This window comes from Mobula birostris, chromosome 13, assembly GCF_030028105.1.
Source record: "Mobula birostris isolate sMobBir1 chromosome 13, sMobBir1.hap1, whole genome shotgun sequence".
NCBI classification, from domain to species: Eukaryota; Metazoa; Chordata; class Chondrichthyes; order Myliobatiformes; family Myliobatidae; genus Mobula; species Mobula birostris.
This window is the reverse complement of record NC_092382.1, coordinates 103,759,808-103,774,677: the sequence shown is the minus strand read 5'-3', so window position 1 is coordinate 103,774,677 and position 14,870 is coordinate 103,759,808. Positions and strand designations below refer to the sequence as shown.

Genomic DNA, 14,870 nt, shown 5'->3' with positions numbered 1-14,870 from the left:
TAAACTTAATATCTAAATCCCTGACCTCACTTTACAGATCGACCTCCCCATTCATACTGATCTCATTGGGACCTATATGGAATATGACCTGCGGTTGCTCACTCACCCACTGAAGAGTCATAGAGAAGGAAACAATGAATACACGACAGAAAATCTCTCTGCGGCTCTGCGCCTTCCCTCACTCAAACCTCTCCTCGCTTTCTCGTAGGAAAGATCAATCAGCGAATGACCATTTCGAGAGTGTCCACTCCAACAATGGCCGCTCCGCTTGCAACAGACTTCCATTTGTTTGCACTTGCTAATGTATCCGGTTCCCTGATTAGCTGCTGATCAAACGCCGAAATTTCGGCGAAGTACTGCTTTTAATGCACACTCGCCAAACGAGTGAGTGACCATTTATGTTTCATTCCTTGTCTCTAACTTGTGTCTGTTCAAACGCCGAGATTGTCTGACCTATGGTTATGATTCAAACACAGAGAGAAGCTTGCTCCATACAATCCCATCACACACTTCTGGAATCACTGAGCGACTATCCCCCCGCAAAGATCCATCATATAATTCCTTGTGAAGTCAAGAGTGAAGCTCCCTCCGTACTGTCCAATAACACACACCAGTGTCAGAGCAATAATAAAGATCACTCCACACCATTTCTTCACCCAACCCCGGGGCCAAACCCTGGGTGAAATACCATCCACTGCTTAGGTCAGACAACCAGTGGCGATCATTAAATATTAACCGTTAATTCACCCCTGCTGTCAGAAATGTAAAGTAACCCCTGCAGGATCGTATCGCATTCTACCGGAGTATGAAGCTCCCTCCCTCCAACACCACTCACCCTCATTTCACCAATTCCCAGCACTCTAGCGTTCCTGTAATCTCGAATTGTGTGTGTGTCTCGGAGGTGGTGTCTGGGTATGTGACCGGGTGGCGTGCTGACGGAAGAGGAAGGACGGGGAGGAGAGTCGTGTCCAGGGAAAGGCTGGTGCGATTACAGCCATTGGAACAACTGGTGTGGGTCCAGACGACCTGGCTGTGCGTTCAGAGCTCTGCAGGGGCCCAAAGCGAAAGATTTAATATCTTCTGGAAGGGGACAGATTTAAACCCGATCCCATTTACCCTGCAATTAACCGTGAACACAAAGAGAGAGATTTGACAATGGGGGAAAACGACTGAGATGTGGAGGCCTGTCGGGAATGCTATGGGTCATGGAGACGGGATGGTCGACCGGGAGTTAAGGGGTGACCGCAACGGGGAAGTCTGCAGGGGAGGGAATGAGTCACGGCGACGCGGCAGTTTGGAAGGGAGAGGGGGTGACGGAGATATGAGTTGTGTAAAGGAGGGAGTGTGTGAGAGAGACGGGGAGGAGTGTAGCAGAGTGACGTTTTGACGGAAATTGGCAGGGGATCTGAAGTGGGTTATGGAGACGGGGAGGAATGTGTCCGTGCCACGGTGCAGGGCGTCCATGTTGACGTGCCACGATGAGGGGCGCGTTCTTGTCACGGCGAGGGTTGTTGGTGTCACGGTGAGGTGCGTGTCACTGTAACAATAAGGGGTCTCTCAGTATCCCGTTGAGGGTTGTGGCCGTGTCACGGTGAAGGCTGTGTGGCTCGTTCACAGCCAATTTGTGAAGTGACCCGGTCATGTGTTTCACAATACAGACTAAAAATTCTTGATCTACTCCATCCCTTGATCTTCCCGCGCGACGAGCTTAACTCACTCTTTGCCCCTCGTACAGAGTAGAGGACGAAAATCACCGAACAGATCAGACTCATAGACCCACAAAGTTGTGATATACCAATTAAACTGAATCACTTCTGTCTGTACAACATCCATCTCCCTGCATTCCCTGTACATCCACGTCCCTGTAAAAGAGCCATTTGAACACCACTCTCCCTGTGTTTGTCAGTGAATGGAATGTGACTGGAAAAGCCAGCCCTCACCTTGAATTCTTTCCGCTTCAACACGACTAATACAATCGAAACCCGGAATGTTGAGTGTCCCGCCGGTGCTGTAAACTCGCCTCATTAAGGTCGGCAATATCACAATTCCGGTCGTTGACCCCTGCCCTGAGCTCATCTGCCTTCCGTACAATACTTCCTGCATGGAAACGCACTCAGCTCAGAACATGAGACCCAAGCTGAAACTTTTAATTCCTGAGTTTGTCTGAGATCTTAACAACATCTGTGCAAATAACCACTCCACGATGAGTTTTGGCATTGTGCTTTTCATCCCTCTGCATCTGGAGTATAAACCGTTTCACTCCCCCTCTTATATGAAAACTTCCCGCTGGGATATTAGTTCCCGTCCAGTTCAGGTCTGAACTGAGAGAGTGCTCGGGGCAGAGAAAATGAAGGAACTGCGCAATGTGGGGTGGTGTGACGTGGTCTCCAGGCAGGAGTGTGTGCTGCCCCCTATTGTTCGCTCGGCAGATGACAAGCTCTGTTCTGGTCATCTGCGGATTTCAGTGGCAGTCAGTGGACCAACAGCCCAAGCTGCGTTGTCGCCTACCGGCCCACAGAACCTCTTTTCTGTCCCGTAAAATGAATCCCTCATCTCGGTCTCCCTGCCGTCCCACGCCCTGCAGGAGAAGCATTCAACTCTCCTTCCAGGCATGCCTACTGCACTCACTGTGCAATTATAAAAAAGGAAACAATAAATAATCTAAAAACACACCTGCCAACATTTGGTCCTGTCTTATCTTTATTTGCCCTTGCTCATGAATCCGCTTCACCGATTGGTTGTTGTTCAAAAGAATCGCGAGGCGCTGCTTTTTAATGCAGATACACGGGCATGCAAAAGGTTGGGCTCAGCTGGTTAAAAATTCTGTTATTGTGAATATCTAAGCGAATAAAAGATGACCTGATTTCCAAAAGACATAACCTTAAAGATGACACATTTCTTTAATGTTTTAAGCAATATTACTTTTATTGTTTTGTGTTCACCTTTTTCAGGTTAAAAAATAACAAAAAAGCAAAAGGGCCCGAAGCTAAAGTTTAGGCACCCTGCATGGTCAGTACTTAGTAACACCCCCTTTAGCAAGCATCAGAGTTTGTAAACGCTTTTTATAGCCACCGAACAGTCTTTCAATTCTTGATCGGGGGATTTTCACTCATTCTTCCTTACAGAAGGTTTTTAGTTCTCTGACATTCTTGGGCTATCCACAGATTTGCAATGATGTTTCGGTTGGGGGACTGTGAGTGCCATGGCAAAACCTTCAGCTTCCGCCTCCTGAGATAGTCCATTGTGAATTTTGAGGTATGATGAGGGTCATTATCCTGTTATACGTTATCCTCTTTTCATCTTCAGCTTTTTTACATGTTTGCTTCCAGAATTTACTGGTATTTAATTGAATTCATTCTTCTCTCTACCAATGATTTTTTCCCCGTGCCACTAGATATAATACAATCCCAAAGCATGATGGATCTAGCCCCGTGTTTAACAGTTGGAGAAGTATTATCTTCTTGAAATTCTGCACCTTTTTTTCTGTAAGCCTATCGTTGCCGATTGCGACCAAAAAGTTCTATTTTAACTTCATCAGTCCACAGAACTTGTTTCCAAAATGCATCAGGCTTGTTTCGATGTTCCTTTGCAAACCTCTGACGCTGAATTTTGTGGTGAGGACGCAGGAAATATATTCTGCTGATGACTCTTCCATGAAGGTCATACTTGTGCAGGTGTCGCTGCAGAGTAGAACAGTGCACCACCACTTCAGAGTCAGCTAAATCTTCCTGAAGGTCTTTTGCATTCAAAAGGGGATCTTGATTTGCCTCACCAGCGATCATATGAGTAGATCTCTCGGAAAAAATGTCTTGGTCTTCCAGACCTCAACTTGACCTGCACCGTTACTGTTAACTGCCATTTCTTAATTACATAACGAAATGAGGAAACGGCTACGTCAAAACACTTTGCTATCTTCTTCTAGGCTTCTCCTGCTTTGTGGGCATCAATTCTTTTAATTTCCAGAGCGCTGGGCAGCTGCTGAAGGAGCCCATGGCTGCAGATTATTGGTACAAGGTTTGAGAATTCAGGGTATTTATACAGCTTTGAAAGTTGCATAACCTGGCCCTTCCTAACGGTGATTGTGAGGAAACCATAGCCCTAAAACGCTTATTAAGGTCTGAGGCCTTAGTAAAAGTTATCTCAGATCTCAAATGTATTGCTGTGCCAAAATATTACATGGAACTCCTTCCATTTTTTCGCTCTCAAATTGTGCAATACAAATATAATGCCATATTTGCGGTATTGTAAGTACTGTGACCTGACCTCGCTGGAATTGAGAGTAATGAGGGGTGAATATGAATCATTTCTCGGATGGCAGGACTTTCATATGCTGAAGGACTGGACCGACTAGGCGTATACTCCCTGGAATTTAGAAGACTGAGGGGGATCTGACTGAAACGTATAAAATTCTAAAGGGATTGGAGAGACTAATGCAGGAAGATTGTTCCCGATGTTGGGGAAGTCCAGAACTATGGATCACAGCTTGAGGATAAAGGAAAAGCCTTTTAGGACCGAGATGAGGAAAAACTTCTTCACACAGAGAGTGGTGAATCTGTGGAATTCTCTGCCACAGGAATCAGTTGAGGCCAGTTCATTGCCTATATTTAAGAGGGAGTTAGATATGGCCCTTGTGGTTAAAGTGATCAGGGGGTATGTAGAGAAGGCAGATACGGGGTTCTGAGTTAGATGATCAGTAATGATCGTACTGAATGGCGGTGCAGGCTCGAAGGGTCGAATGGTCTATTACTGCACTTATTTTGTATGTTTCTATGTTTCTATGTTTCCTCAGCCAGAGCGTGGGAAAACTGCGGAATTCAAATTCTCAGGCAACCGTGGAGGCCCAGTCATTTGCATATATTTAAGGCAGAGTTCGATAGATTCTTGATTAGGCAGGACATGAAAGCGATAATGCGGGAGATTTGGGGCTGAGAGGGAAATCGATCAGCCGTGATGAAATGGCGAGCAGACTCGATGGCCTAATTCTGCTCCTATGTCGTATGGACTTATTTGCAGTTCCTGAGTTCCTGGCTGTCAGCAACTAGGAGAATCTATAATGGGTCCCAAACGTTCATGCAACCACGAAGGTTGTCATGTATCCGACAGTACAGGACAAACATGCAGGTTTCCGCAATTCCTTTTCCCAGAGTTTGGTGAAGTCTCTTTATTTTTGAGACTCAGACTTACAATTATTCCCTGCCACATTCCTACAGGGGAAGTCTGTACTTAAAGGCCTCTTGCTGAGCACTCGGTGCTCAATCGTAAGAGTTACGTTTCCAGTCCTACTGTTTGTGATACCATCCGATTCATTTCTTGCTGTCTCCTTTATTTCGAGTTAGAATTAATTCCAGACCTCACTCTGTATTTGTGTACAACAGCATCCATAGCTGTCTCCTTACAGAAGGGATCACAGCTTTAGGAGTGTGAGCAGATGTGGGGTCTCATTGACGATGAGGAAATTTCAATGGATGTACGTTGGAGGTCATTCTGTCTTGTCGGGTCGCCTCCTGGTGTGGAGGCTGAAACGCACAGAATCGCAAGAGGCTCCAGAGGGTCCCAAGCTCAGCCAACACTCTGGCAGTCTCACCCCTCCCCACAACCGAGGACATTTTCGTAAGGCGATGCCTCGAGAAGGCCGCATCCATCACTCAGGACCCTCACCACCCCGGAGAAGATCTGCCCGTTACTGCTAACAAGGAGGAGTCACAGGAGCCTGAACACCCACACACAACGATTCAGGAGCAGCTCCTTCCTCTGAGCCGTCACATATTTGAATGCATGAGCACCAAAATCGACATTTTTGCTACATTTATTAATATGTTGCATTACACATTACTTGCCATATTTGACTGAATGAGCGACATGTTTGCGGTATTTATTAATATTTGTAATTTACATTATTTTAACATATTTGCACCGTACTGATACTGCAAAAGAAAAGAAATCCAGGCCGTATAAGTTTCAGATAATAAATGAAATAGCGATTTCGGTGGGAAACGTCCGATACGAGTGGGCAGGGCACTTGGCACGCTGGCCTTCACCAGTCAGGGCACTGAGTACAGGAGCCGGGAGGTCACATTGCAGTGTACAAGACGACGGTGAGGCGGCACACAGTTCTGGTCGCCCTACTCCAGGAAAATGCCTGAGAGATGGAAAGACTCCAGAGTGAGATTTACGGCGATATTTCAGGGACTTGGGGGACTGAGTCATGGAGAGAGGGAGGGAAGGGCGGTACTTTATTCCCGGGAGCGTAGTTGTAATCTTACAGAGTTGCATAAACCCAAGACGGGCAGAGACAGAGTGCAGGCGCACAGATTTTTTTACCCTGGGTCGGGGTAACCCAGTGTAAAAAAATCTGTGCGCCTGCACTCTGTCTCTGCCCGTCTTGACGGCTCAGGGTGGAAGTGAGAGTGGGTGAACAGGAGAAAGAAAAACTGATCTGGGAGGCGGAGGGTGTGGACAGAACGGGGAGGGGGAGAGAGAGAATTGGGTAGAGGGGTGCAGAAAGAGGGGGAGAGGGTAAAGAATTGGGTAGCGGGAGCGGCGAAAGAGCGGGCGAAGAAAGTGCGAGAGAGTGCCGAGAGAGAGAGAAAGAGAGAGAGCAAGCGTGACTGGGGAAGAGCGGGACGGGGTGGGGAAATGATGAGAAATAAGTGGATAGATGGGTAGACAGGTTTCACGGTGTCTGAGAATGGGAGTGCGAAATGAGTGGGAGAATAGAGTAGGAGGGAGCGGCAGTGAGGGTGGGGAGGGAATTTCGGATGATGGATGGAGGAAGAGTAGAAAAGAGAGAAGGAGGAGAAACAGGGGGTAGTCCCGTGATTCATGAAGCCCCCACTGGTTGTTGACACAGATCCTGGATGTTTTCAGGAATAGCTGGGTATAAAGGTGTAGACTTCTCGCAGATGAAACGACGATCACGATAGCGAGGGTCTTTCCTTCCTCTCCGTTGGCACTGAATGCAGACGGGTGTTCCAGAGGACACGTAGTACAGCAAACCAGAGGCCACTTTTCTATCAATGAAGGTTAAAAAATTTCAACACAGACAAAACAGCGCAGCAGTAAACCGCAGACCTTCGCGAAACTAATCTCCTTAAACAGCGCTCTCCTCACAGCCCTGAGACCGTCCCCAAACTAATCACACTGACCCAATCGGTCCGGACAGCCCTGTGTCAGTCTCCAAACTAATGTTACAACACCGCGGACTCCTCACAGCCTGCGTTCCGTCACCAGACTAATCCCACTGACCCACTTTCTCTTCACAGTGCTGTATCAGTCCCCATACGAATCCAGCAGACGAACTCTACCTTGCCCCCAAGTCTATTTCCGTCCCCAAACTCTACCTTGCCCCCAAATCTATTTCCGTCCCCAAACAAATCCCCCTGTCCAACCCTCTCCACACAGACTTATGACAGTCCCGAAATGAACCCCTAGGGCCTGCTTTCTTCCCGCAAAACTTTGGCGTTTCCCAAATTAATCCCATGGACCCTTCCTCTCCCAACAGCTTCGTGTCAGCATCCAAACTAATCCCACTGCACCGCCCTCAACCCACAGACACGGGTCCGTCGCAAAATGTGTACCACTGACAAACCCTCTCCCACAGCCCTGCTTTAGTCCACAAACGAATCCCACTGACCCACTCTTTGCACACAGTCTCCAGACTAATTCAATTGTCCCACTCTCTCCCCTCAGATCTCTGTCAGTCCCTAAAGTAATCCCGCTGCCCAACTGTTCTTTCACAAATCAGCTCAGTCCCAAGTTTCCTCCATCTCCCCATAACTTCGTGTCACTCTCTAAATTAATTCCGGTGCATCTCGCACTCCCCACAGCCCTGCGTCAGTCAGCAAAATAATGCCAGGGTACTGATCTCTCCCTGGAGTTCCTGCCAGTCCTCAAGATGTCCCCAGTGTCCTACCCTTCCTCGACAGACACGAATCATTCCCCAAAATATTCCCATTGTGCCTCCCTCACCTGACAACCTCGGACAGACTTGAAACAATCCCAGTGGCACCGCTTCTTCCCACAAACCTATTTCAGTCCGTAAACTGACCCAATTTTCTCCCGTCAGTACCGTGTCATCCCCAAACTCTCACCCCGCAGATCAGTCCAAATCTTACCCTCTTTCGCATTTTCCAATCCAGTATACAGTGATACGGGAGTCAACAGCACGGTAAACAAAACTCTGTGAAATTAAATTCATTTAATTAATGCCTAGAATAGGAAACTATTTACGGAGCCTCTCTCGGATTATTACAACAGGGGTGTGTGAAGGGAGACTGCGGAGGGAGTTTCGCTCTGTGACTCACCCCGGTAATGTGTTGGGAGAGTTCGGAGGAAGTTTCACTCTGTGTCTGACCCCGGTAATGTGTGATGGGAAGGTGCGCAGGCGGCTTCACTCGGTGTCTGACCCCGCGCAGTGTGCGATGAGACGGTGTGGAGGGAGATTCACTCTGTGTATGACCACGGGAGTGTGCGATGAGACGGAGTGGTGGAAGCTTCACTATGAACAGGGACCACCACTGTTCTTCTCATCCTGGTAAACGTGGGAGTTGTGTGAATATCTCTTCTCGTGGTGTGACACTCACCGCTTCATCCTGTGAATTGATTTCGAGAAGCCTTGAATCAAAGTTTGAACACTCTTGCCTAGCTTCAATGTAAGATGTTGCAAACGTGGAGAAGAAATAACACCGTTCTTCATGTCTGACCCAATCCTTCGAACATTTTTCCTCTGAAAAGTGGGAATAAAGAAAAATCAATCTCCTTCCAACACCGTCCCATCACGCACTACCGGGGTCACACAAAGAGTGAAAATTCCTCCATACTGTCCCGTCACACATTTCCGGGGTCAGACACAGGGTGAATCTCCCTCCACACCGTCGCATCATACACTCCTGTGTTCAGAAGCAGAGTGAAACCTCCTCCAAATGTCCCATCACAGACTCCCGGGGTCAGGCATAGAGTGAAGCTCTTACCACGCCGTCCCATCACACATTTCTGGGTTTAGTTGTAAAGTGACGACCTCTGCGAACCGTCCTCTCACTCTGACTCGCCGGGTCAGAGACAGAGTGCAGCTCCCTGTGCCCTGTCCCATCAAACATACATACATACATGTTCCCAAAAAACTCTCCCAAAACACATTCCCTGGACCAGACACAGAGTGGAGATCCCAAAAACACCGTCTCAGCACATGCACGTTGTGTTAGACATGGAGTATAGTTGCTTCTACACCAACCCATCATAAAACCCCGGGGTCAGACTCAAAGTGATGCTCCCTCCAGAATATCCCAACACACAACATGTTCTCAGACACAGAGTGGAACACTTCCACACCGTCCCATCACACACTCCAAAGATCAGTTTTAGAGTGATGCTCCCTCCGTAGCATTCCAACACCCGCACAGCGTGTCAGTCACAGCGTGAAGCTCCTTCCACAGTATCTTTTCACAGTCCACAGTGGTCAGACGCAGAGTGACAGTCCGTCCATACAATCACATCACACACCCAGTAGTTGAACACAGTGTGAGCATCGCATAGCACTGTCCCATCATACACTCCCGGTGTCAGTCGAGAGTGGAGCTCCAGTCAAACCGTCCCATGACAGACTCTTAGGTTCACACACAGACTGAGGCTCCCTCTAAACTGCCCGATTACACGTCCCGGGGTCAGATACAACTCCCCTCACAGCCTCCTATCACGCAGTTCCGTGTTCCGACTCAAATTGAAGCTCGTTCATACCGTCCCATCACCACAGTCCTGGTGTCAGTCTCAGTTGAAACTCTCTCCACGACAACCCATTACACACTGCCGGGACCCGTCACCAGGCGTAGTTACTTCAACACCGTCCCATTACAAGCTTCCGGAGTCAGATACAAGCTGCTGCCCCCCACCCCATCACAGACTTCTTGAGGGACAGACACAAATAGAATTTCAATACACACCGTCCCGTCACACACTCCCTGGAAAGAGACAGAAGTTAGCTCCCTCCGTAACTACCAATCACGCAACCCGTTGCCGGACACTGAAGGAGTCTCCTGCAACACTGTCCCATCACAGAATCTAGGGGACGAACACCGAGTGAAGCTCCCTTACACTGTTACCTCATACACACATGGGCAGAGGCAGTGTGAATCTTTCTTCACACCGTCCCATCAATTAACACCGTGATCAGACAAAGAAGAAGCTCCCACCACACCGTCCCATCACACACTCCCGTGTTCAGACACAGAGTGAAACTTCCTCCATATATCGCATCACAGACTCCCGGGGTCAGACATAGAGTGAATATCCCTCCACAACGTCCCATCACGCACTCCTGGGGTCAGCCACAGAATAATGCTCCCTCTGCACCCTCCCAGCGCACACTCCGAGGGTCAGAAACAGAGTGAAACTTCCTCCATATATCCCATCACAGACTCCCGGTGTCAGACATGGAGTGACGCTCCCACAACAGCATCCGATTACACATTTCTGGGTTCAGTTGTAAAGTGACGATCTCTGCGAACCGTCCGATCACTCAGACTCGCCGGGGCAGAGACAGAGTGTAGCTCCCTGTGCCCTGTCCCATCAAACAGTCGCACAGAGAAGTTCCCAAAACACGTTCCCGGGATCAGACGCAGAGTGAAGATCCCAAAACACCGTCTCAGCACATGCATGTTGTGTTAGACACAGAGAAACCTTTCTTCCACACCAACACATCACAAAATCCCGGGGTCACACAGAAAGTGATGCTACCTCCAGAGCATCCCAACACACAACAAGTTCTCACACACAGAGTGGAGCACTTCCACACCGTCCCATCTCACACTCCAAGGATCAGGCACACAGTTATGCTCCCTGCTGAGCATCCCATCGCAAACACACGCTATGAGACCCAGAGTTAGCTCATTCCACACCGTCCCATCATACACACCCAGGGTTAGACTCAGAGTGAAGCTCCCTCCACACCTTCCCATCACACACTCCCCGGTCAGAACATAGTGAAGCTTCGTCAACACCGTCCCATTACGCATTCCCGAAGTCAGTCGCAGATTGAAGTTCCCTCCACACTGTCCCATGACACACTCCCGGAGTCAGATCAGAGTGAAGCTTCCTCCACACTGTCCCAACACACAACACTTCTGGGGTCACACACAGACTGAGGCTCCCTCCAAAATGCCCTATGATACGTTCCGGGGCCAGATACAAACTCCCCCCACAACCACCGATCACGCATTTCCGTGGTCAGACTCTAACTGAAGGTCGTCCACACCGTCCCATTACACTCTCCGGCTCTCAGACACAAATTGAATCTCCCTCCACGGCACCTCATTAAACACTCTTGGGACCCGCCACAAGGTGTAGCTCCCTCAACACCTTCCCATCACAAACTTCAGGAGTCAGTTACAAGCTCCTTCCCACCATCCTATCACATACTTCCTGAGGGACAGGCACAAATAGAATTTCAATCCACACCGTCCAGTCACACACTCCCGGTGTGGGACACAGGAGTTAGCTCCCTCCGCAACTTCAAATCATGCAACTCATTGCCAGACGCTGAGAGAATCTCGTTCAGCACTGTCCCATCACGGAATCCAGGGGACTAACACAGAGTGAAACTCCCTTACACTGTTACATTATACCCACCTGGGGTCTGACACAGAATGAAACTCTGTCTCTCTCCACGGTCCTATCAAACACTCATTGGTTCAGACTGCACGCTGCTCACTGTTACGTCACACGTTCTTGCGGACAGACACAGAGTGAAGCTCCATCAACACCGTCTCATAACACATCCGGTAACAGACACGGAATGAAACTCCCTCAGCACCCTTCCATCACGGTCTCCCGGGGTCAGACATAGACTGAAGTTCACTCCGCACCATCCCATGACACGCACCCAGGGTCAGACATAGAGTGAATCTCCCTCCATGCCGTCCCATCACACATTCCCGAGATCAGATACGGAATGAAACTACCTCGGCATCACAGACACCGGATTCAGTTACAGAGTGCAACAGCCTGCACGCCATCCAATCACACACCTCCTAATGGGTCAGACACAAATTGGGCTTCCATCCACAATGTCCGGTCACGCACTCTCGGGAACAGACGAAGGATGAAGTTCTTGTCTCACGTTCCCGTCATACTCTTCCGGTGTGAGACACAGAGTGATGCTCCTTCCACACTGTCCCATCACACAGTCCATGGTTCAGCCTCAGACTGAAGCTTTCTCTCCACCTCACTATCACACACTCCATGGGTCAGACATGGAGTGAAGCTCCCTGCACACTCTCCTAACACAGAGTCCTGCAGGCAAACACAGAGTGAACCTACTCCAACACTACCGCGTTACACCCGCCCGTGATCAGATAGGAAATGAAACACTCTCGCCACCATCCCACTGCATACTGCCGTGGTCAGAAACAGTATGATGCTCCTTCTACCCTGTCACATCACATAACACAGGGGTCAGAAAACGAAAGAAGCTCCCTCCGCACCGTTCTATCACTCACTCCTGGCATCAGACACAGAGCGGAAAACCATCCAGGCACGCGCCACTGTTCCCGGTGTCAGACACACACATAACCGCCCTCCCAAACGCAGTCACCCACCCCCACCTCCGCTATTCCTTCCCATCACACGCATACTGTGTCACAAACAGAGTCCAATGATACACACACGGGGTGAGACACTTTAAGCTTCCTGCACACGGTCAGATCACACAATAAGATGGTCAGGCGCAGATGGAATCTCTCTCTCCGCCGTCCCATCACACGCTACAGGTGTTAGACGTGGAGTGAAGCTCCCGTCCGCATTGTCCCATCACACACTCCCGGAGTCAGACAGAGAGTTTTGCTCCCTCTACAAACCCTCGCCACGTACTGCCTGGGTCAAAAACAGAGTGAATCTCTCTCTCTCTCTCTCCATGGGCTCATCACACATTTCAGCGGTCAGACGTGGAGTGATGTTTCCTGCACACCTTCCAAATACACTCTTCCCCGTGTCAGATTCAGAATGTTACTCCTTCCACACCGTTTCATTACGCACTCTCGGGGTCAGACACAGAGTGAAACTACCTGCACACCGCCCCTTATACATGCCCTGAGTAAGAGATCAGAATTTAGATCCTTTCCCAAAGTCCAATCTCACACAGCCTTGATCAGACACACTGTGAATCTCTCTCTCCACAACCCCATCACACACTCCAGCGGTTAGACACGGAAAGAGACTGCCTTAGCACACACGACAAATAACAGAGGGAGACCGATTCTCCCTCTACGTCTTCTCAACACACCACAGAGCAAACTGTCTGACACAGAGGGAACCTGCCTCCTCACCGTCCAATCACACACTCCCGAGAATAACACAGTGCGAATCTCCTTCCTCTCGTCCAATAACACACTGCCGTGGGTAGACACAGAAAGAATCTCCCTCCGCACGGCCACATCACACACCACCGAGTCTAACAAAGTGTGAATCTCCCTCCTTACGGTTCATCACACAGTCCCTGGCGACTCACAGAGTGAAGCTCTCTCTGAACCGTCCCATCATCCCTCCCCCCCCCACCGTGTTCACACACAAAGCGAAATTCCGCCCTCATCCTCCCATGGCATACTCACGGGGTCAGACTACCTTCACAACATCCAGTAACACAATCCGGTGTCACATAGAGTGAACGCCCTCTGCACTGTCCCATCACACACTCTCGGAGACAGACACAGACGTTCTCTCTCCCTACGATCCCATTACACACTCCGGGAATCAGATAGAGTGTGATGCTCCCTCCACACCGTCCCATCACACTCGCGGATTCAGTCACAGAGTGAATTCCCCTCTGCAGCGTCCCATCACTCACTCCCGGATTCAGACACAGGGTGAAGCCCCCTCTGCACCGCCCCGTCACACACTCCCGGGTTCAGAGTGAAACTCTCTCTCCGCCAATCCATAACACCATTCAGGGGTCAGACCTTGGGTGAAGCTCTCTGGGCCCTGTCCGATCACACAAACCGCCTGTCAGACACAGAGTGAAGGTGGATCCATACCGTCCCATCAGAGATTTCCGGAGTCAGACATAGAGTGAAGCTGTAAAGATACGTCTCACAATCCTCTGGGCAGGCACAGAGTGAATCCACCTCCACAACGTCCCGTCATACTCTCGTGGGTTCAGTGATGAAGTGAAGCTTTCTCCTCGCAGCACCATCACACACTCACCGGTCAAACACAGAGAGGGAATCTCCCTCCATACCGTCTCTTCACACACTCCCGATGTCGAGCACAGAGTGACGCTTCCTCTCTCTGTGTCTGCCCTGTGATGAGGAGCGGGTTAAAGATTGGAATGATGCCTCACCTCTTCGGCTAGTCAACAATTCACAGATTTGAGCCTTGGTTTCCTTCACAGCTTTGTACTTCGCTTCCATCTCATTGATCTTGGATTGAAGGGTTGAGTTGAACTCATGGTAGTTTCGGTCGAGGATGCACTTGGACTGACGAATATGTGATACTGAGAGAGATAGTGAAGGATGATTAGCGTTTACAGTGACACGTGATTCAGCAACACGCTACCGAGCGGGCCACAGAGAGTGTTGTGTCAGTGTCACGGTGAAGGTCGTCAGAGTGAGAGGTGTCGGCCTGTCGTGTCACGCTGAGGGGTATATTAATGTGTCGGTGAAGGTTATGTTGTTGTCACAATGGGGTCTGCGTCAATATCACGCGGATCATGTTCGAGTTGTTGTGAAGGACGTGGAGGTGTCACCGTGATAGCTGATTCCGTGCCCCGGCGAGAGTTGTGCCGGGCCACAATGAAGTGTACCTCGAGGTCACGGCGAGGGAAATGTCAGAGTAAGGTGCCTGGTGCTGTCACGGTGAGTGGAGTATCTGTGTCATGGTATGGGGTG

General features: G+C 49.6%; 1 protein-coding gene across 1 annotated transcript in view; it reads right to left on the bottom strand.

Annotated features, from left to right (window-relative positions):
• Positions 1–6,657: 6,657 nt before the first annotated feature.
• LOC140207251 (C-type lectin domain family 7 member A-like) overlaps positions 6,658–14,870 on the bottom strand; it is a 37,964-nt gene continuing 29,751 nt past the window's right edge. Inside the window, exons 3-6 of the mRNA XM_072275695.1 lie at positions 14,324–14,476; positions 8,583–8,725; positions 8,115–8,179; positions 6,658–7,010 (exon numbers count right to left, since the gene is read on the bottom strand). Of these exons, the coding sequence (XP_072131796.1) occupies positions 6,821–7,010; positions 8,115–8,179; positions 8,583–8,725; positions 14,324–14,476 (551 nt within the window). The 3' untranslated portion in view covers positions 6,658–6,820. The remainder of the gene's footprint in view (positions 7,011–8,114; positions 8,180–8,582; positions 8,726–14,323; positions 14,477–14,870) is intronic.